Raw genomic sequence first — 23361 nt, 5'->3', positions numbered from 1 at the left:
AGCAACATTAATTTGTGGTCCTTATTTCCTTAGTGAACTTAACCCCTTAATGACCAGCCTAGAGCTGGTTGGTACTATTGCAGGGGAACCTCAGGCTGGATGGCATAGCCAAGTGCTGATTTAAGCATTTTCCGGTGGACTCCACACCTTTATTCACCCATTTTTGGCAATAAAATCATAGCGATAGTGCAGAGATAGTGCTGGCTTTCTATTTTAGGGGAGGCAGACTACTTTTTTTACTCTTTATTTACTTTTGTGTTCTGCCCAGTACTTCAAATCAGACTTACTTTAATGAATGAAAATTGCATACTATGCAGACTTGTAACTATCTTAAAATACCTGCTACTTTGCATACTACAAAGATTGCGCCGTTTTCACAAATGTAATTTAGAGGTTTTCAGGTAAATTGCGTACATCTCTGCATAGGCCTTCTCACCTCTTTGTCTGTTTTAACCAGTTTGTTTATTAGTTTACTATGTTTGTCCCCAATTGTAAAGCGCTACGGAATATGTTGGCGCTATATAAATAAAAGATGATGATGACAGGCCCCCATATGTTAGTCTGAATGAAGAATAAGGTGTTTTTATATGAGAAGGAATAATAAAACCATAAGCCAAATACATTTGCAAACATATTTCAGGATGTGCTTATCACTAGCTGATATGTTTAACATTTACTCTAGCAGAATTAGATACTCCATTCCTGCAGTTGGCCTAGTATTTAGTCTCAAAAATCAACAGTGTGCAAGATCATGCAATAATAGTGATAATTTATTTTATATGAAATGTAGTGTACCTTTAAGAATGCTTCACATATTAATATGCTCAGGAATATATTCTAGAATTTGTAAGATGTTTGCAGAGAATAAAAACAGAAGTAAAAATCTGCAGAAGTAGCTAATTACAAATAACCTACTAGCTCTAGGCTTTTTGGAAAATTGCACCATAAGGCTAGAATAAGTACAACCGCAGGCTTGTCAGGAGACTGATCTTGTGATTCATCAGCTGTTTTTGTACATTAACAAGTTCCTCAAACGTACTATAAATGTATATACCTTGTATGCAATAAAGGAGAGCAGATTTTATACAGAAGAGATATTGTGTATAGTCTGTTTGACTATAAAAGCCAATCAGAGGAAAACTGTAATATTCGTTTTGTTTAAGGTATGTTTTCAATATTAGCTGTTGTTCTTTGAAAATTTGATGATCAAAGTTTAATGTCATTGCATTGGAATCCATAAGATACACAATTTGATAAGGAATTTGATTCTTTGGGACCTAGGTACGGGTCCAGGTTGTATTAATTGTTGTTTCAAGTCATAAGGTATTTTCACTAGGTCATAAGGTATTTTGATCATGTGTAATAACAATAGTACAGAATCTGATGTTCCAGGAATGCCTTTGGACTTAATGATATATATTCATGGCAAGGAATTTTGTGTAGGAATGGGTGAATTGTTTAAGAAGTTTGGTTTGACCAAATATGGTAACACATGATAAAGAGTATGTCGAAATATATTAATAAACATAACTTAATAGATAAATGTGAAACGTAGCTGTAAACCATGGCGGAATTGATTTATGAACATGAATGTGCAGAAACGGCAGATGTAAGAGAAATAATTGACATGTGTGGATGGAGTCACTAGAGTGTTGCAAGTGGTAATATGACAATACTAAAAGGGGTATTGAGATCAATCTCCAAGAGATTGTTTCAGGTGGCACAGGAAAGTTAAGAACTCTGGAAAATTTAAATATATGTGGAAATGTAAATGTAAGACAGGACTGAATTATTGGAGAGTAAAGAAATGTGTAAAATGTGGAATGCTGCAAAATTAAGGACCCAGACAGAAGGTGTAACTATTGTGACTAGCATTATTTGTGTTGTGAATCTGTCAATAAAATGAGTTAAAAACAAGTTTTACTGAAGAAGTTAGTTGTTATTCACATGTATAGGTAAAATAGTTTAATGGTTGTTAAGTGTTTTGAGCATTTGCATAAGGCAGACTTCTAAGAAAATTACCATCCCTGTAACAGGTACTTTTGATGTTGAAATTCAAAGTCATATAATTTGTGCACTGTAAATTTATGTATATAGGAGAAACATTATACAGTGTATGTGTGATGCTGCACAGCTGAGAGTATGAAATCTCCCCCACTTATTCTGTGTAAAAGATTTCAGTGTGTGACGAAAGGAAGGGGGGTTGTGCTTTTGGTTATGTGACAATGTATGTAAAATTGATAAAAGGTTCTTCGAGTATGCTTCAATAATTCAAGAGTAATTTGATTGTTTCCGCCATTGTAACAAGACATTGAAGCATATTATTTGGTTTAATGCTGGGACTTGTAGTTCCACAACTGTAGGCTAGAAGATAGCATTGAATTTTTCTTCCTCTAGAAGTGAGTGAGTATTGTTTTGTTTTGTTTTTCTTTTGTTTTAAGATTGAAAAAGTTGTACATTTGTAAATGTAATGCCTGTATTGGTTAATTGTAAGCTTTTGAAGAGATGCAAAACGTTTTAAACTCTGTGGTCGATCACTGCACAAATCAACGGACGGAGAAGACTGTAAAAATTGTTTAACTAGCGTCAGGAGAAAGCAGTTCCTGTTTTTGAAGTAGAGAAAAATAATTATCTTTGTGAAATAGAGTAAGGTGAAAGTGAGTTTGTACATGCAGATATTACAAGCTGTTTTAATCTATGTGAAAATGGCACTGATGAAAGTTTTTCAGAAATTAGAGGGGTTTGTTATGCCCATAAAGAAATGTTACAAGTTAAAATCCCATTTGTGAGCGAGACTTGTTCAAGTGAATACATGTGTACTTTCAATAGGGAAATCACAGATTCTGAAAATATGTATGAATGTTTGGTGATGGGGATATTCTGTTCAGAAAATGCTGAGTGATTTGCAGACACAATGCGAGGTGTCTAACAAGAGTACTCTGATTTGTGAGAGACAGTTTTGCTTTTAAAATTGCTGACTGTCTGGAACCTTTTGTGAGTGTATTATAGAATGATTGAGATTCAGGAAGTGATATCGGTGTCATTCAAGGGTGCTGTGTTAGGTGAGGATGAGATAGGAGTGGATTTGAGTATGCACTCAGGTCACATCACTCTAACATTCCCTGTTTGTGAGATTAGCCACTGCCCCTTAGAGGAAAGCATTTTTTTATGACATGGAACACATAGCATCACAGTTAAGCCATAAAGAGAAACACGTAAATAAGTGTTTAATGAGCAGCCACTTACTGTACAAAATGTTCACTGGTTACCTGATGGTTTACAGCAGAGTGAGGGAAACACAGTGATAGGGGGTGGACACACACTGATTGGTAAATTGTGAAATACCAGAAGCTGGCAAAGTAATAAAAGTCAGCAGCAGAAAGAGGATTGGAGAACAAAAATGTAAATTAATGAAAGTTATTGTAATTCCTAATGAACAAATGTTAAAATGCACAGCAGTGAAGTTCTCTTCGTTTCACACCATAATATAACATAGCATGTAAATAATACCCAATAAATACACAGACACCAAATTAAAGTTGGAATAAAATAGGATTTATTAAAATGACTAGAAATGTAACATAAACTAAAGAGGACTGCAAGGCGGACGAGAGCAGGGCAGTCAGCAAAAACAAAACCAATAATGGTGGAAAGGTCAGACCATAGTACCACCAACCCAAGATCATACCTTATTTATTGGCCGATGCTATAAATCTGTCCAACGGCAAGACTATCACTCCCTTATAACCGCTAGTATAACCTTTAACATACCTGCCAAGTGTCCTCCTCACAGGTGGACCAACCTAATGATGACACCACGAACAAAGAGGGGGTAGTGACCTATGACGAGATAAACCGAGCACCATATGGAAACTAACCGACTGCACTGCTCTCCTACCCACGCCGACATGTATGACTATATATGCGACACGCCAACAACAGACCTAATGACAGCTCTCAGCCTCCAGCACAACTAATCTATGTAAAATCTCATACCTTTGTGCGACAGATGAACCCCATCAGGTCTAAACAAACCAACATACTCCACTTTAAGCAATGGGTGAGCAATGACTGAGCCCTCTAAAGCTCGAAAAATTTTACTGGCTACTTGATTAATTTTACCATAGATGTTTTACTAAGACCTTCCTGATAGCACCCCCACATAAAATCCTCAATGTCGTGAGCAGCACCCGGGGAACAGCTGTTACAGGATAACAGAAAGTTTTCCCATCGCTTCCAAGCCAACCAATAGGCGTTCGATGTGGATGGGGCTAGAGAAGCTTCGACCAGGAATCTTATGCTGGCCCGACCCTCTGCCAAACATAAGATGGACAATCTATACCTATGGGGTTAGTATGTTGTGCCAGTGACTTATAATGCCCCCAATCGAAATGGGAAAGGCAGTCAGCTATACAATTATCTATCCCCGAGGCATGTTTGGCACGAAAATTTACGTTGCAATCCAAGCAACGAAGCACCAGGACCCGCAACAGATTAACTGCCGACCTAGAAGATGAACTCTGACGATTGATTGCCTGAGCCACTCCCAAATTATTGCACCAAAAGGAAACATTGCGTCCGCTGAGCTGAGGACCCCACAACTCCAAGGACACAATGAAGGGGAATAACTCTAAAACCAGTAAATTCTTAACCAAATCCTTATCAAGACTGTGGCCACGGGTATGTACACAACTCGCCCTGAAAATAAGCTCCGAATACTCTGGACCCTGCAGCATCTGTAAACAAATCTAAATCCCTGGTAGAAAGAGGAGGGGAAGGCCAAATCCTGGAACCATTAAACCACCTAATGAAAGAGGTCCAAACTACAAAGTCCGCCCTGATCTCATCGTTTAATTTAATTATAGCATGGGGTCTATTCCTACCATTTTGTTAACTGAAGCTTCCTACAAAAAATTCTTCCCATCGGAATAACCCTGCACACAAAATTAAACAATCCTAACAATGCTTGTACTTGTCTCAGCGTGAGCGAAGGAGAGGCCAGAGTACTGGATATCAGACTCTCCAATTTGGTAATTTTATCCGCCGGAAAACGACAACAGCCCACCACCGTATCTATTTCTATCCCTAGGAAAGTTAAACACGTTGACGGGCCCTCCGTCTTATCCCGAGCTACGGGGACCCCCATAACCAAGAAGAGTGCTTGTGCTGAGTACAGTGTTTCTAAACACAATGTGGAGCTAGCTGGCCCTACAAATAGAAAGTCGTCGAGATAAATGCACAATACCCTCATGATCCATCCCCGCCTGAATTGCCAAGTGCAGAAAGAAGCTAAAAGATTCGAAAATGGCACAAGAAAAAGAACATCCCATGGGCAGGCAACTGTCTATGTAACATTTACTTTTAATCTGAAAGCCCATGTACCCAAACAAGTCAGGGTGAAGGGGAAGTAATCTGAATGCTGACTCAATATCCAATTTTGCCATAAGGGCGCCTGAACCAAAATGTCTAACCAGCATTAGGGCCTCCTCAAATGATTAATAAACTACAGAACTTATATCCTGATCTATGGCATCATTAACCGAATTTCCTACAGGGTGAGATAGATGTTGAATTAAATAGAATTTGCCTGGAACCTTCTTGGGGACTACCCCTATTGGGGAGATAACTAAGTCTGCAATAAGAGGGGAGTCGAATGGGCCAATCATGCGCCCTAGGCTGATTTTGCCGCAAAATTTTTTTGTCAAGTATCTCAGGGAAAATATAAGCTGATTAGAGGTTCGTAGCGGCCCTGGCGTTGACCGCGGACCCAATAGAAAGCCGGAAACCGTGACAAAAACCGTTGCGGAGAAAGGACGCCTGATCCGTATCTGGGTATAGCCTGAGCCACCGGTCTAAAACATCTGTACATATGGGGGAATGAGCCTTAAGCAATGTGACCATCGCTGCCGCGGTTTCTGCCAAGACCGGGGACACTCCTTGGATACTCTTTGGCCGAATGCGGTCCACGGCAACAGGAGCAACTGTGCCTGTACCGACACAACTCCCCCTCCTGCACGACTCATTGTTGAACGCGAAATATCTATTCTTAGCAAACTGGGGAGTTTCATTTTCCCCCCTTGCTAAAACCGATTCCCCTGGAACCCTGGACCTGGAGATAAGCTAACCAGATTTAGCTTCATCCAAATATCAACGTCCCTACAACCTAACGGCATATCTAACTGACCACTCACTTTTTCGCCGAACTGCTCATCATACTTATGCCAGATCCCCGGGCGATCACTGATGTACATCTCATTTATGAGATGCAAATACTTCCAGACTTCATCACTAGCTTCTGGCCTCGTCTCTATGTAACACTCAGCAAAAGCGCAATAACCTGTTAGCCAATTTATATGCCTCCTCCCCAATGCCCCCTTTTGCGCACACCACATCCAGCTCCTTCTTCGCCGCTTTTGTCAACTCAAACATATTAACAAACATATTAATCTTATCTCTAACACTAGGACACAGACCTGACAAAAGGGCGGTGTTCTCACACTGTACCATGGGGGCTCTATTCGCTGCCGACTTTGATGCCATATCTCTTCTATTTCCTGTGACTTGGAGCGACCAAAGTGTGTGTTAAGTATGTTAATCAGTTTCCGGGGACCCTCACCTGATGAAGAGGAGCAATCCTCGCTAGCAGTGGACACTGGAGGACTATGTGTATGTTCAAGAGACAGAATGACATCCACCAACTCACCGCCTGCCGCAGCTTCTACCTGCCAACCTGCTCATGCCATGCATGATGTTCCCGGTTCCTACGGTGTCTGTATGACAGCCATCTGCTGAAGTCCTGGCCTCATCAAAGTCACAGAGGAAACCGCTGCGGGCAACTCCCGACCCCACGATGCGACAGCCACCGGATCCTCCGCTCCCGATCTATTCACGTTCAAGTGGAGCGGTTGTACCATTGACCCTTCCATCGGAACCTCCGCAGCTGAAAACAGAGACACGTTAACATCGGAAGCAACTTGCTGTCTAACGAGAGGGTGGTTCAGTACCATATCAGATACCCCTATTTGCCCTTGCCATGCCCCCACAAACCCAGGTGAAGGGGGTCTGATTAGCCCCACCCCAGATCTCATTGGCACCAAACTCTGACCCCCTTCCCGTGTTACAGCGTTATCTGGGACCGGGTACGAATGGGTGTATATCCCAGAAGGGGTTGGATATGGGGGAGCAATGCCTATACTGGAACCTGCTGCTGGTCTTAGATCCGTAGGGGGATAGGGCAAATTCCAGGAACCCATGGCATTCAAAGCGGTAATCCCAGTTTGCAATCTGATGGGATCATTCAAACCCATCACATGCCCTGCACTGGAGGACTGCGTACCACATAGCGGGACCCCGCCGGTACATAAATGGGTATGAGAAGAAAGCAATGGTGACAAATATGCTGGGAGCTCACTAATTGCCCCACTCACAGCGGGAGGTATAGCAGGGCTGCTCTGCCATGAACTCTTCATTCCTGCGGCATTAACCCTACCCCCTAAGCTGATGTTGGAAGGGGCCGGGTAAAAACTACCTTGCCCTAAAAATCCTGCTCCCCTTCCTGTCATGATAACCCCATCAGGGGGAAACCCATAACTCACTTCCGGAACCAGGGGATCCCATATGACTGGTCCCAGATCCCTGTATGGGGATGCTGTATCCTGCCCCCTGGCTGCTGGAGGACCCACCTGCGCCGCTACCACCTGTCGTTTCCCAGCCTCTGAAAATACCCCCACCCAACAGGACCAGAGAAGAGGGCTGAGCCGAAGAGGGAGAAGAGAGATCCCCCCAACTGTCATTCGCCTGCTATTCCCTACCCGCCAGCCCCACTTGCGCCTGAACTGCCACTACCCCCGTCGGCGCTACAGCTACTTGACCGATGACGAAGCTCCAAGCCCGCCGCCCTCTGGAGCCTACCCTGGCCGCCTGTGCCTCCAACGATGGGGAGGTGCTGCAAGACCCCCTAGGGTGCACACCGCTAGTACTGGGGGCCTGCTCGGAGGAAACGCGAGCGGAGGGGGTGGGCAAGAGAGACCGCGAGGCCGGCAGTACATCCCGAAACCTAGCTGGCGCACTGCACACTCTGCTAGGACGGAACATCGGGGCTGGAGCAAAAAGTTACCAGGTAAGTGGAAAGAAAAGGGGGGTTAAAGACCACGAAGAACCCGCGTGGAGCAAAAGCAGGGAGAAGGGGGGGGGGAATGCAGGGAAACCGAGGGAAAAGGAAAAGGAAGGTTGAGGAGAATAAAGAGGGAAAAAAACCTAATAGGGGGTGAAAAACACAGGGAACAAAACACACAGACAATAGTACAAAAGAACAGGACAGAAAGAAAATTCTGCAACAATAAGTCAATATAAAGCAAGAAGAGCACTTCTCAGCCTGACTCTCATGAAGAATCCAGAAGCAGGAATCCAAGGTGCTGCACACGCTGTCCTATATAACAACCCTAAACTACACCAAAACCAACTCCTATTGGATATAACTATATGCCAGTCCCTATGACTGGTAGATACTCCAATCACTCACCCGCATGATTTTAACTATGTTTATGTCTAAGGGACACACTTTCCTAATCTCTGCAAACAGTTTGCTCTTTACAGAAATTCTCCAGCTGGCAAGCAGGGAGGATGTGAACCTGCGTACACAGGTTTGTGGCGCAGTAATGATGGTAAGCTTGTTGCCCCAGAGAAAAAGTTTGTAACCTGTTTTGGCACAGCTTAGTCATGGTTTAACACACAAAGAATGCTATGGCTCAATAAATTATGGCCTATTGATATGCTCCGAGATTCTTTACACTAGCTGCAAATTTCTGCTAGTTGTTTAACCTGTTTGCAGGCACATCTTGGATGCACTGTTTTCACAGAACCAACACACCTCCCAGCTACAGAGAGAGACCCTTTAGGGAATCCAGATTGAATTTATCCAACTCTCAATGAGTAGAGGAATGCAATATGTCTAGGGTTGTGTGAGTCCACAGCCGCAAGAAACATAAGTAAACACTAGAAAGGTTTACGTGATATAGATTCCGCTGAGTATGACTATTGTGTTTTAGAAAAAACACTTAAGACTTTATGAGATATTATCCGTGCTCCTGCACTGGCATTTCTGGATGATAGCAAATCATTTGCACTCTCCCCTAAGCAGGAACATGACAAAACAGGCAGTATTTAACTTATGTGCAAAACAGAATACTAATTTGCACCTCTTGCATTGTAACATGGTTTTGTCCAGGAGACTTAAATAAGAAGTTTCTCAAGTTAAGATCCTTAATGAATCAGGCCCCAGGATCCTAACACTCATCTGTAGGAACCTGGAGATTGGGTTTTTATAAAGAAAACGTGAGAAAAGCTCTTGAACCAAGGTTTGAAGGAACATACCAGATCTTATTGATGACTCCCACTGCAGTGAAGGTGCAAGGAACAGACACCTGGATACACGCTTCACACTGCAAGATCTTCAGACAAGGGGAGTCTGAGTAAAATATATAAGTACAAGTTACTTAAAGGTCCAATGAACTCCAGAGAGTGGTGTTCAATGATATTAGCGGGAGGTATATTGATTGCAAGTTATTTTCTTTTGTTGTGGGTTGTAGGTGCTTATCAGTCTACAAAAGAAAGCCAGGTCTGTAAAAACCAGACACACGCCAATAGTAGTGTAGAGATTATTATACATAATGAGAAAAATTCCAATATGAAAGTTCAACCCAAACATATAAAGGAAAGAGCAACCCATGACTGTAGGTGTTTACCGCCATTGCATAAATGTATTTGTGAGTATTGTGGACACCCTCCTGAAACAAGGTGTACCAGAGCCCCACTAACAAAGAGCCCAGTGTTGCATCTTTTTCATTAATGACACAGATGACCCAGAGTAAATAATTGGTGAAGACTTACAAGAAATAAGAGACATGAAATATACATTTTTAAAGGAGCGCACTGGAGATGCTTACCTAAAAGGATGGATTATTTGACTGAACCTGACCAATTGGTTCAAGTGTATAGGATTATAGATATCAGGGGGTAAATGTATGAACATGCGGGTTTTTCAACGCCCGCGTGTTCAGCGTGTTCGGCGATTAATTTTCAAGTGGCGCTGCATTGTAAAGGGAAACATCCCTTTACAATGCAGCGCCGCTTGAAATTTAATCGCTGAACACGCGGGTGTTGAAGAACCCGCATGTTCATACATTTACCCCCAGATCTGATAAATTTTGCATTTCAAGGACTGTTACTAATCCTTATTGTATATATATATATATATATATATATATATATACATACACTAAAAAAACTGATGATGTGGCTTATCAACATGTGTATTAAAGCTAAGTGTTTCTCTTCAAGAAAACTTAAAGCCACCAGTCTAACTGCCATACTGTACACCCCGCTAAAGAAATGCACTTTGTGTGTAACCCTAAGCACCACTTCCATTTGTGAACAATGCAGATGCCAAGAACCTCTTTCATGAAGTCCGCATGAATATTACTGATGATAGACCTACTCAAATGAAGATATACTGCACAATGGACAATTCTTCCTATTGTGAAATAAGTGACATATAACACTTGCCGAGCGCACAGTGTATTTTCTCCTTCCCTATCCTTTTTGCTTTCCCATGAAATCCATAGTTAGGGTGAGATTCTATTTGGTATGGCCACTAGGCTTCAATCAATCTATAAGATTCCATTGTATAAAACCTTTAGGGAATTATACAGTGAAGTAAGGTTTATACTGGAGCCAAATAGGACTACAAGCAGGGTATAGTTTAGAGGTTCTAGATTAAAAGGTGAATCAAAAGAAGGAAATGATAATAGATTTTATATGAAATGTAGTGTACCTTTAAGAATGCTTCACATTCTAATATGACCAGGGATATATTCTAGAATTTGTAAGAAGTTTGCAGAGAATAGATGCAGAAGTAAAAATCTGCAGAAGTAGCTAATTACAAATAATCTACTAGCTCAAGGCTTTTTGGAAAATTGCACTATAAGGCTAGAATAAGTACAACCGCAGGCTTGTCAGGAGACTGATCTTGTGATTCATCAGCTGTTTTTGTACATAAATAAGTTCCTCAAACATACTATAAATGTATATGCCTTGTATGCAATAAAGGAGAGCAGAGTTTATACAGAAGAGATATTGTGTATAGTAGGTTTTCTGATCGATCATAATGCATGCAGGAAGATTTCCTTTGTGTATAAGCTCGGCATCAATCCACGGATAGTATACGTTGGATTTGACAATTCCATGTCCACAATGTTAAGGGATTACTCCACCGAAATGTTATTTTTTTTGCCTGGGCTTGCCCTTCTTGGGTAGCAAAAAATTATGGTTTCTCCCCCAAATGTCTAGGTCATACAGGAGCTTTAGGAACAATGCCTAATAGAAAGTACAGTGAGAAATTAAAATTTTGTCAGAGAAAGGGGAAACAATTCAGCAGCACTCGATTGGACAAGTTAAAAGGTTATCCAATCAATTACCACCTTCTCTGAATCCCCTCCTCTGACAATGTTTGACTGCATCCTTGCAGTGACCCTAAGGCACCTAGAGGACTGAAGAGTTGAGGGCTTATTCAATATACTGTTATGGTGACAGGGACAAGCATTATTATGCAAGCTTGGAGACTGCTCAAAATGTGGCTAGATGCCAATTTTAATAATGTGAAACATATAGCCTGTTAACTCATTTATATGAACAACTCCTTAGCTACATTTACAGGCTGTTTTTCTTTTTTGTAAACTCTGCAGAAAATGGAGACAGATTTCACAGACAAAGATACATATCAAGATTTATTTGATCCAGAAGGATATTTACATACCTATTATAACCCAAAGTCAGGAATTTTGGTGATTGATGGATTTCTAGATTTTGCATTGAAGAAGCTTCATGAGGCGTTTGCTCTGAGTAAGTACATTGTTTTATCATTTGACTTGATCTTGGAAATATTTAATCTAGTTTTATTGCTAAAACATTGCATAGAAACATAATATTTTGATGCCATTAAAGCATACTTGCCTACTCTCTCGGCAATTCCCGGGAGGCTCCCAAATGGAAGAGTAGGCATAGCTCCCTCATTTGCCGAAATTCACAGCAGTGAATGGAGGGGGCGGGGCTTAACTGCTCCATTAAGCTCCACCCCTTCAATGGAAGGGCGGCTTTTTATAGCGGGGCGGGGCTATGGTGACGCGACATTGTCACCGCGCCCTCCTCCTACCCCATGTCACATATGACTTCTCAACTTCTCAAAATCTTAAAAGTTTACATTAAAGACAACACTGGCTTTCCATTTGTTTTAATGACTAACGTTTTAGAACCAATCTGTGCTTATGTCAATCATGTTTAAATTCTTTTAGGGCTGTGTCCACTGTCAAATTTTTTATCAATCTTGTTTGCGGCTGAAAAGAGCTGGAAAACCTCTGAAACTGAAAAATTAGAGCATATTTCCATTGCCTTTAAAATCTCAACTTGAAAGAAGTTAATTTATAAAATCAGTGAATTTAACAGTTTAATCACTCAAGGTGAGATGCTCTCAGTGGTTTACTGTGCAGCATTCTTCACAGCATTCTTTCTACCAACATGAGTTACAATTGCTAATGTGGGCAGCACGATGGATTAGTGCTTAGCAATTCTGCCTCACAGTTTAGGGGTCATGAGCTTGATTTCCGACCATGCTCTTATCTGTATGGAGTTTGTATGTTCTCCCCGTATTTGTGTGGGTTTCCTCCAGGTGCTCCGTTTTCCTCCCACACTGCAAAAAAACAAACTAGCTGGTTAATTAGCTGCTATCAAATTGACCCTAGTCTCAGAGTGTATGTATGTTAGGGAATTTAGACTGTAAGCTCCAATGGGGTAGGGACTGATGAGGGTGAGTTCTCTATCCAGCGCTGCAGAATTAGTGGCGCTATATAAATAGCTGCTGATGATGATAGTGTAACAGTCTGATGTATTAAACCATTTATTTATATGGAATAGTAGATGGCTAGACATTTTTGCTTAAAATGCTTAGAGAGGCACAACCCTTATTGCTATTTTTTTTTTGAGGTTTGCTGAAAACATCTTTTACTCTTTTAGGTAATAAAAATTCTAACATTATTCTTGCGTTCCCCACTACCACCAATTTAAGACTGTTTCCCTTAATTGGAAAATATTTATTTCCTGCGCCTTTTAAAAATCATTTATGTATTTTAATATTTCATATAAGTACCCCCTTTCTTTTCTTTCCTGTAAACTGTACAAGTTATCCCATTTTCCATTCCTCCAAGCTGTACACATCAATGTTTTTTAGGAAGGCATACATTCTACAACTCCTTACATTCTACAGCTCCTTGCATTGCCCGCTTAATAGCAGGAATGTAAGTGTCGCCCTTCAAAGTGATGTGCATCTGTGTGTCGGGATATTCATCTTTCGCAATTGTTGCCTGTCAGTTTTTCAAAGAGTCTGTATTTGCAGTATGTCGGCAAAGAGAGCCTTCACGATTAGCATGTCGCTGTAAGACTGGTCGGCAATTTCTTATTCGCACTCTCTTATTCCACCCATCTACTTCTACTGCCAATTCCTCTGTTCATAAAGCCTAAAAATCTGATACTTATTTTTTGTTTGCTTATACTGTTTACTTACTTTACAATTGCCTGAAATAATCACACCTACGTCTTTCATCTGTTCAAAAATTAAACACACAAACACACACACACTGACTTGTTTGTATTGCATTGTGAGAACCCATATCTGGAACATGGCACATAAGGACACCCCTTTCCTAGTACCCAGTGAACAGGACAATCATTTGGGTATGTGTAGGTGCTGTTTGTCACCAGAGTTACCACTTCAGATTTACACTTTGACTTAAAATACTGACATGAACTGCATGGTGGGGAAAGTTTCATGCATTTTGACCGTATACACCGACATCTAGCCATGTAGGTTCCAGCCCTATTCAACCACTGCGCATCATTTCAACAGTTTCACCCCCAACCAGTTCTTGCAACACAGTCACACTTGCAGGGCACCTGGCATGTTTGAATAAACTTGAACATGTGCTTTTCCACAGCTTGGATCTTCTCTCAGACCCAGATTTTTTTCCACACTTATTTTTAACATGAAAGGAAGTAGAGCGGTCCATTACAACTACATGAAATACAGAGAAGGCAAACCTCTGGCTCTTTAGCTGGGCCGGTTCTGAAAGGAAAGAGATATGTAAATGACCGAGGTAAAAGTCAAAAGGAAATTCTTGCCTTTGAATTCAGCCAGTCTGAAACTCTTGAGAGCCATTAAGAATTTGCTGATCTCAGCGAGTTGAAGAGTACCTTTTGGGAAGCAGTAATACTGCTGGTGCACCCTCATGTTGTGCCCAAGGAAGTCTGCCAACTAATCCAGTTCTGTTTCATTTCAGCAGAGGACCTTTGAGAGAGTGGCAACGTGCTTTTGAAGCCTTATGGAAGACAGCGTGGTGGGGATGCTTGGCCCCACACTCTCGGGCAAACAGTCGTATGTAATCGAAGCATCTGAAGTGTGACAAGGCAGCTGGTCTGGCAAACATGTAGACATTTAGATTATCCACTACACATTCACGCTTCTCTGCGAGAAGTTCCATTGCATCTTGCATGTCAGCAGGATGGGAATTTTTTCCCTTGTTTTCCCTGGATTTCAATGCGAGTGAAGTGCCAACAGAGCTTTCTCTCAACCTCGGAAAGTGCTAGGGCTACATCTTCATGGAGATCTGCAGTATCTGTTTAAGAGAAGATAGTCAGCAACATCTTAGAAACTTTCCCTTACCTTCTTAAATTGAACAAGATCCCCTGTGACAACAATATGCAGAAAGTTTGATGGAATGATAAAGTATTCCATCCTCTCTAAATGGGTAGCTCTTCTGGCAGGTAACATTAGCCTGTCCATTTCTCAAAGCTTTGGACAGATGTATTCATGGTTGCCAACATCTGACCAGACCTGTTTGAAGAGATCTGAATGAAGCATCAGTCATTTTTAGCTTTCTCCTTGAGAATGTCCTACTATCAGGATGATACATGGGAGGATCTCCTGAAAACAAACACGGTAGACAGAACTCAAGGTTTTGCCAGGAGTCATGAGGAACTTGATCAATCAGTGTATGTCAGAATAGAGGAGAGGTGAACAAGCCAAAGAGTCAAAGCCAGGAGAGACACAAAGGTACCAGGGAATGAGCTGGAGCGTAGTGAAAAGTGGACAGAAGATAGCAACGAAACTGAGGAACAAGCAGGGGTCAATACCATGAAGTCAGACAGAAACAGGACACAGAATACTCTGGAGAAGCAGCAGCAGTCAAGACAACAATGAACTGCCACAGATTACTGGGAGAGGCATTCTTATTAAGGCAGGGAACAGGTGTGAATGCAGATTGGCAAAGTAGGTAACGTCAACTAGTGAGGTTGGCTGTACAAAGTTGGGACAGCAGCACCTATGGTGGTACAGACAAACTGCAGGTCTTAACATATATGGCAAAGTCCTAACATATTTCTTAGCAGACGGGAAGGCTTTCCACAAGATGTTGGAATGTTTATGTGGAAATTTGCGCCCATTCATTCTGAAGAGCATTTATGAGGTCAGGTGGCGATGTAGGATGAGGAGGCCTAGCTCACAATCTCTGTTCCAGTTCATTCCAAAGGTTTTCAATGAGGTCAGAGCTCTGTGCGGGCCAGTCATGTTCTTCCACAGCAAAGTCATCAAACCATGTCTTTGTAGTCCTTGCTTTATGCACATGGTCACAGTCATGTTGGAAAAGAAACGGGCCTTACTCAAACTGTTGACACAAAGTTGGAAGCATAGCATTGTCCAAAATAACTTGGTATTGTGAAGCATTACGATTGCTCTTCACTGGAGATGAGGGGCCTAGCCCAAACCCAGAAAAACAACAGCTCTATACCATTATCCCTCCTCCACTCCTCCACCAGACTTCACAGATGGCATAATGCAGTCAGACAGGTTATATATATATATATATATATATATATATATATATATATATATATATATATATATATATATATATATATATATACATATACACATATATGTGTGTGTTATGTGGCTACCAATTTTGTAATAAATATTCTTTCACTTTCTTTTGCATTCCGCTACTGCGTCTGCTTTTTCTTATTTATATTTATACTGTATCTATCTATCTATAAACAGACAGCAATTATGGATTGCAAAAAAGATGAAAGCATATTTATTCCAAAATTGATAGTAACATTTCTAGACCAGAAGCGCCTTTTTTTCAAGCAGGCTTCTCTATGTTCTTTAAATATTCTTCAACATGTATATATGAGCATTGTCAGGGAGACTCTGCCCGCTCCTTTATCTGCTAACTTATCAAATAATCATATAGTCAAACAATATTTCATCACTATATTGTCAGGAAACCACTCCTGACTACCTTTACCTGTCACCAACTATGCTTTACACACTCGTGACTAGGAAGTGTACTTTAAGGGAACATACTGGATTCCAGTCTCAATGATTTTCTCACCTATGCCTTAGGCTACAGAATTAGCTGGTACTTTCCCCAACACAGGCACGTACTTCCACACCTCTCCCCAACTGCCATTATCTGCTTATAAGGCCCGAAGTATGCCTCTGTCTTAATTACCCAATTGCGCACACTCTGTGCTCTGATAGTTAAAAGAGTTAACACTTCCCACACTGGTATTTAAAGGGATAACACAGCCAAGCAATCAATCTTCTAAACAGGCAGTGAATTAGTTTAGAGCAATACGGACATCACTTTTTAAATGTTAGATTCAAAAAAGTACAATGCTTACAGGTTATAAAAACAATTAATAAAAGATGACATAACATAAGAAACATGTAAAATAAAAGGAAACATTTTCAGATTATAAATTTACATTTGAGGTGTATAATCTGAGCCAAGGGAATTGTCTTGGAACTGAAGATGTACAGTTTATCAATGGTGATTGATTTTCCCAAAAGTTTGGATTGTCTTTTTTCTCAGGGTCTTTATAATAGACTACCATAAATACTACCCAGGGATGAAGGTGGCATCTGGAGTTTACTATACATTACAAAGTCACCATGAAAGCTGTTGCTCCTGCTCCAAATTCTTCCAGCTCTTTATTGCTGCACTAATTCATGTACACTAAATATAATCCATACAGATTGATGCAGATATTATGATACATATTTTGTAATTAAGTAATCTACTGTTCATTTAGATGCAGAAATCTTAGGAAACAATAAATCTGTTTCAATTGTTTATCTAATCAACACTTATGTCTGGCTCTGCCGGATTAAATTAACTATTTTACAAACCAGCAAGCAGAGTCCAACGTGCAGCCCTTCTATTAAGTCAGTTTCACCCATATGATAACAGGAACCCTAAACGTAGAACCTCCTCCTGTGGTTTCAGTACTAGATTCATTCCAAAACAAACAGTGAGCAATGTTTTATACATCACCTTTCCTCAGGTGAGCTGTGGCTTTTTGCTTCTTTTTATATAATTGAACTATATGACATGTCATTTTTATTTCTTAAACAGGGGGTGTAAAGGGAAAGTCTTTGCTTGACATTGGCCACGGACCCACTATTTATCAGGATCTCTCAGCTTGTGAATCCTTTGAGGAGATCATTGGAGCTGACTGCACTGATCGCAATCGCGAATACTACGAAAGAAGCCTGAGAAATGAGACAGGAACATTTGACTGGACAGAAGCGATACAAAAAGTCTGTGACCTGGAAGGAAAAGGGTATATTAAGATATTTCACATTACCAGTGACTTTGTGGGTAAACTTTAATAGGCAAGCAGGTTGCAAGTATGCACCCGACTGTATGCTGGCAGCACAGATATGTGTGTACCTACAAAATACACATATGTCATAACTCTCAACATTTCATGAAGGGGATCAGTGCAAAATCTTCCCAAGCCCATTAACTGTCCAGACATGTTCATATTTTGCCAAAAACACATTCAATATATAGTCCCTCCTTGGGTGCCACTTTTCGTGTAGACAATTTAACATGATACTGCAGCAACTTTTGTAATATGTACCTTTGTGCAACCCAGGTACTGTTGATGCTAAAGTGTAAAATCTAAGCACATCTCTCTTGTATGACCGATTCTTCTCATGCAAACAACTTTCCTCAAATTTATTCCTTATTTGCTGTTTACAGATGGAGCATGCTTATTTGAGACAAATAAAATAACGTGTTATTTGTCTAAAATAAATGTGCTTGATCTTTAACTTTCACGCTGATTTTTAAACATGGAATAATTTAACTTTATGCACAGTTGATCTGCACCTAAGGGCAGCAGATGCTGAGAAGCAGCTCTTTCCATGCCAGTATGTATGTAACCCCCTCCTCCCTTTAACTGCAAAGCAAAATGAATGAATGAGAAATTATCAACATAAAAATTTGTCTGAGATGGGGCTGAATTGTGTAGAGCAATAATATATCCTACTTTGTAGTAGGATTGGGAAACTAGAGGATGCTTATTGTAAAAGAAGGGGCTTGTCTATGAGGTAGTGCTTGAGGATGTGTGCCTACAGGCTCAACCTAGCTATGTAAGGTAGCTCTGTTTTTAAGCTTTTAAATAAGGGATGTTTATAAGTTCTTACAAGATGCAGAACAACACCTGATTATGTTTCTTCCATGCACACTTATTATAAAGTCACAATTGGTACTAATATTAGATGACATTTCTGGTTGCTATTACTTTACTGGTTTTCTTGTCACAGCTGATTTATGTATTATGTTAGAATGTTTTTTCTCTTAATCAATTAAATCATATTATGAACAATTTAAGAAGTGACCCAGGCACTCTGGTTAAAGGCCAAACCTACCTTACTAGTGAAAATGTTGAAAAGTTATCTCCTCAATTGCCCACAGTACCTGATTAATACCCTGTGCTGATGGAGTTCAAGTTTCTATTGGGCCCTACAACAGAGAGTCTGATGTGCAAATTAGTTTGTAGTTTGAACACAATAGAAAAACATTCACAGTGTAGAGAATGGGAACCCAGGCATGGGACCTCCATAATTTAGATAAAAGAGAGGAAGGCAAAAGTTGGGTAACTGTTTAAATATGTAATGTATATGTATAAGCCTGAGAAAGAGACCGCAAAACACTGTATTTATATAGTGCCTGTTACGCTGACGGTCTGTTCACAAACTCTCAGAACAAGTTGGTGGAGGGCTTCACCTTTATCATCCACCTTTCCCATAGAGCTTTATACGCTCACCGGTACTCAGATGCCCCCAGGACTTAACTCCAGATGTAGTGTAGGTTTGTAATACAAAACTGTAGCGGCAGGCCAGGAGGCAGCATAGATGGCAGCGGATGGTCAGACGAAAGCAGTCGTCAGAGGTCACTAGCAAGCAGAAAAATCAGGTAACATGCCAAAGGTCGGGGTCACAGGCAAAACAACGGGGTGCAAGGTACAGGCAAACAAATGAGGGTCACAGGAAAGCAGGCAAGGTTCAAGGTACAGGTAGGAGTCATACACAGAAGTTCAATCCAGAAGCTATACACCAAACAGCACAGGAGCAGGTTAGCAGACAGGGAACTGGACGCTATAACCGGCAGTGAGGCTCAAACCTCACTGCCTTAAATAGTACTAAGAGCCAATCAGGACAGAGAAGAACAGGGCTGACAATCAGCCTCAGGAAGCTGCTAATTAATTACTAGCTAGAACTGGCAAAGGTAATAACATAAACCAGGAAGCATGTATAAAAATATAAATGAACCAGTTTAAATCATATGAGAGCTTCCCCTGGAGTTGGAGGATGTCCCTACACCCTCCTACATCTATGCCACTAGGATAATCCCAAAGAATAATAACAGAGCATAGAAACTAGAGCATGCGCCCGGCTGCTAGATCACGGCAGGATGCGGCGTACCGCCACGGCTCGTGACAGTGCCAACATATTGCGCAGCATTGTGCAATTCCTATTATTAATTCACATTTGACGCTACCCCGGTATTTCATACTAGGGAAATCGTCAAACAATTAACCAGTCAGTATTGTTCTTTAGATTGTAAGAGGAAACTGAAGCACACAGAGGCAAACCCACAAAAATACACCATACAGATCGTGGTCTTGTCTGAATCAATCTCAATGCTCCAGTGCTACAAGTCAACAATTACAACCATTGCACCACCATTCAACATTTGTAATATATTTTACATATATAACATGTTTTGTTCAATAATATATGCATAAAACAGTCTACTAATAAAAGGATTAACAACAGTCTACCTTAAGTTTACCTTTACATAAGGTTATTTTATTTTTTTTCAGAACAAGCATACAAGAGAAAAGGAAGAAGCTGAAAGAAACAGTGAAGGAAACTCTAAAGTGTGATGTTCTGAAAAGCAACCCTTTAGAACCATTGGTTCTGCCCAAGGTTGACTGTGTCATGTCTCTTGACTGTCTAGAGTGTGCTTGTAGTGATCTGGAAACCTACCGAAATGTCCTTAAAAATGTATCTTCTTTAATACAAATAGGAGGACACCTAATCCTAACTGAGGCACTAAACTGTAGCTCTTACTTATCAGGTGGTAAGAGGTTCTCCTGTCTTGTGTTAACTGAGGAGTTCATGAGAAATGCTATTACAGAGACAGGATTTGAGATCCTGGATCTGGAGGTCATCCCCAGAAAGTATGACAAAGAACAATTTGAGCTCTGTAACCATGACTCAAGCTTGTTTGTGCTTGCACGCAAAGTGCGAGATGTCTAGGAGGAACCTTGCAATATAGCAAAATATAATCACTAAACACGTTTCAAAATTTTAGTTATTGATTAAATTAAAAATATCATGTTTCAAATAGGATTCATAGAGATAGAACTACAACATTTCGAGGAGTGTAATTACTCATATATTTGGTTAGTAGCCACTTGCAAGAATATAACCTGCATGGTAAAATACGGTTTCAAGGAACTAAAATACTTCAGCCATCTAGCTTCCGCTACATAGCCTTGCTTATATACGAGTGTAAAAATCAGAAAGTCCTAACTTTTTCTCCCTTTCCACCATGATAAAAGACAAATATAAATAATGAAATATCGAGAAATCAGACAAGTGATTGCTGCTTCTCCTGTGTGGTCCATAAACAACAGTTATGGACCTATTTCAAAGATAGGAGACAAGGAATAAGAAAGCACCTATTGTGTAGTAGTTTGGATTAAATAAAGGAACTTAATAAAATCCTACATACTTTAAAAAAGACATGAGAAGCTCTTATCTGACAAATCCTTGAGTTAAACAGTCCATTTTCATAGTGCTGGATTATGGTCCTTCAAATTGGAAATCCAAATTTATTTTAAGATGCCATGACCAACTCATTTCAAAGTCTTCCCCTTCTGGCCAGTCCTACAGTAGATATAATCATGAATTCAATCTGAATTTTTAAATGAACATTGTTATTCTTTTTAACTGGGCTGATTATTACATGCACACTGCTTTAAAAGGCAAGTTCAACATCAAATAGTAAGACCTCAGCTGCCCAGGTGAAATTACAATGGTAAAAAGCAGCAATATGAAGTTTTCTATTGCTGCAATCTCTGGCTGATAATAGACACCCATGTCCAACAGTTTTTATGCATACTACAGTCATGGCCAAAAGTTTTGAGAATGACACAAGTATTGGTTTTCACAAAGTTTGCTGCTTCCGTGTTTTTAGACCTTTTCGTCAGATGTTGCTATGGTATACTGAAGTAAAATTACAATTATTTCATAAGTGTTAAAGGCTTTTATTGACAATTACATAAAATTTATGCAAAGTGTCAATATTGCAGTGTTGACCCTTCTTTTTGAAGACCTCTGCAATTCTCCCTGGCATGCTGTGAATCAAGTTCCGGGCCACATACTGACTGATGGCCACCCATTCTTGCCTAATCAATGCTTGGATTTTGCCAGAATTTTTGGGTTTTTGTTTGTCCACCTGCCTTTTGAAGATTGACCACAAGTTCTCAATGGGATTAAGGTCTGGGGAGTTTCCTGGCCACAATTTTGCCTGAGAACTCAGCCATGAATAAAGAATGGGACCAAAACATCCGCCAAGAGCAACTTCTCCCAACCATCTAAAAACAGTTTGGTGATAAACAATGCCTTTTCCAGAATGATGAAGCACCTTGCCATAAGGCAAATGTGATAACTAAGTGGCTCGGGGATCAACACATCAATACTTTGGGTCCATGGACAGGAAACTCTCCAGACCTTAATCCCATTGAGAACTTGTGGTCAATCCTCAAGAGGCAGGTGGACAAACAAAAACCCACAAATTCTGACAAACTCCAAGCATTGATTAGGCAAGAATGGACGGCCATCAGTGAGTATGTGGCACAGAAGTTGATTGACAGCATGCCAGGGCGAATTGCAGAGGTCTTCAAAAAGAAGGGTCAACACTGCAAATATTGACTCTTTGCATAAACGTAATGTAATTGTCAATAAAAACCTTTGACACTTTGAAATGCTTGTATTTTAACTTCAGTATACCATATCAACATCTGACTAAAAGGTCTAAAAACACCTAAGCAGCAAAGTTTGTGAAAACCAATACTTGTGCCATTCTCAAAACTTTTGCCCATGAATGTAGAGTGGATTAGTACATATTATACTACAAATGATTCTGAAATGAAAATGCACATGCCTGAAAAAGTTAAAATTCAAATCATGTCTTCATTTGGACCACCTCCTTCATTAGTTATAACTTTACAATTTTGTAACTTAATTACTGCTTGCTGAAACCTTGTTTAGGTCTTGCATATGTCATGAGGCTCTTGATTTTATTTGTCATTGCTTCATTTCAATGCGCATAAAAGTGCACATTCCTGAAAAAATCTAACCTGGAACTCTACCAACTAAAGAGGATGTGTAAAAAATCTGATCCATTTTTTGATTGGGGGGAGGGGTAAGGACACTGTTTTCACCAGCTAATATAGAAACAACCCCAATATTTATCCTTTGGAGCTCATTTAACTATAGGGTTCTGTTCAACGATTTGCAGCTTCACAAATGATTCTTAAAAATACATTTAAGCTGTTTTTCATCAAAATAATTTACTTATATAGTGTCATGAATTCCGCAGCGCTGCCCCATTGGAGCTTACAGTCTAAATTCCCTACCAATCACAGACTAGGGTTAATTTTGTCAGCAGTCAATTAACTTATCAGTGTGTTTTTGGAGTGTAGGAAGAAATCCACAGAAAAAAACGTTAAAACTCCACACAGATAAGGTCCTGGTTAGAAATCAAACTCATGACCCCAGTGCTGTAAAGCAGAAGTGCTAACCACTGAGCCACCAAGCTGTCAATTTTCTAGCCCTTGCCTAATATGCCCAATTAGTAGGATGTGAACAATCATGCAGTTAACTACCAA

General features: G+C 40.3%; 1 protein-coding gene across 1 annotated transcript; it reads left to right on the top strand.

Annotated features, from left to right (window-relative positions):
• Window positions 1-1084: 1084 nt before the first annotated feature.
• LOC142107173 (indolethylamine N-methyltransferase-like) lies at window positions 1085-21756 on the top strand. Its single transcript, XM_075190380.1, has 4 exons — window positions 1085-1163; window positions 11742-11898; window positions 17523-17730; window positions 20284-21756. The coding sequence occupies exons 2-4, from the start codon at window positions 11745-11747 to the stop codon at window positions 20720-20722; spliced, it is 801 nt and encodes a 266-aa protein (XP_075046481.1). The 5' UTR covers window positions 1085-1163; window positions 11742-11744; the 3' UTR covers window positions 20723-21756.
• The last annotated feature ends 1605 nt before the right edge of the window (window positions 21757-23361 follow it).

The sequence above is a fragment of the Mixophyes fleayi genome, chromosome 11, assembly GCF_038048845.1.
Source record: "Mixophyes fleayi isolate aMixFle1 chromosome 11, aMixFle1.hap1, whole genome shotgun sequence".
NCBI classification, from domain to species: Eukaryota; Metazoa; Chordata; class Amphibia; order Anura; family Limnodynastidae; genus Mixophyes; species Mixophyes fleayi.
Note: the sequence above shows the minus strand (reverse complement) of the source record. Positions and strands in the feature narration are given on the sequence as shown.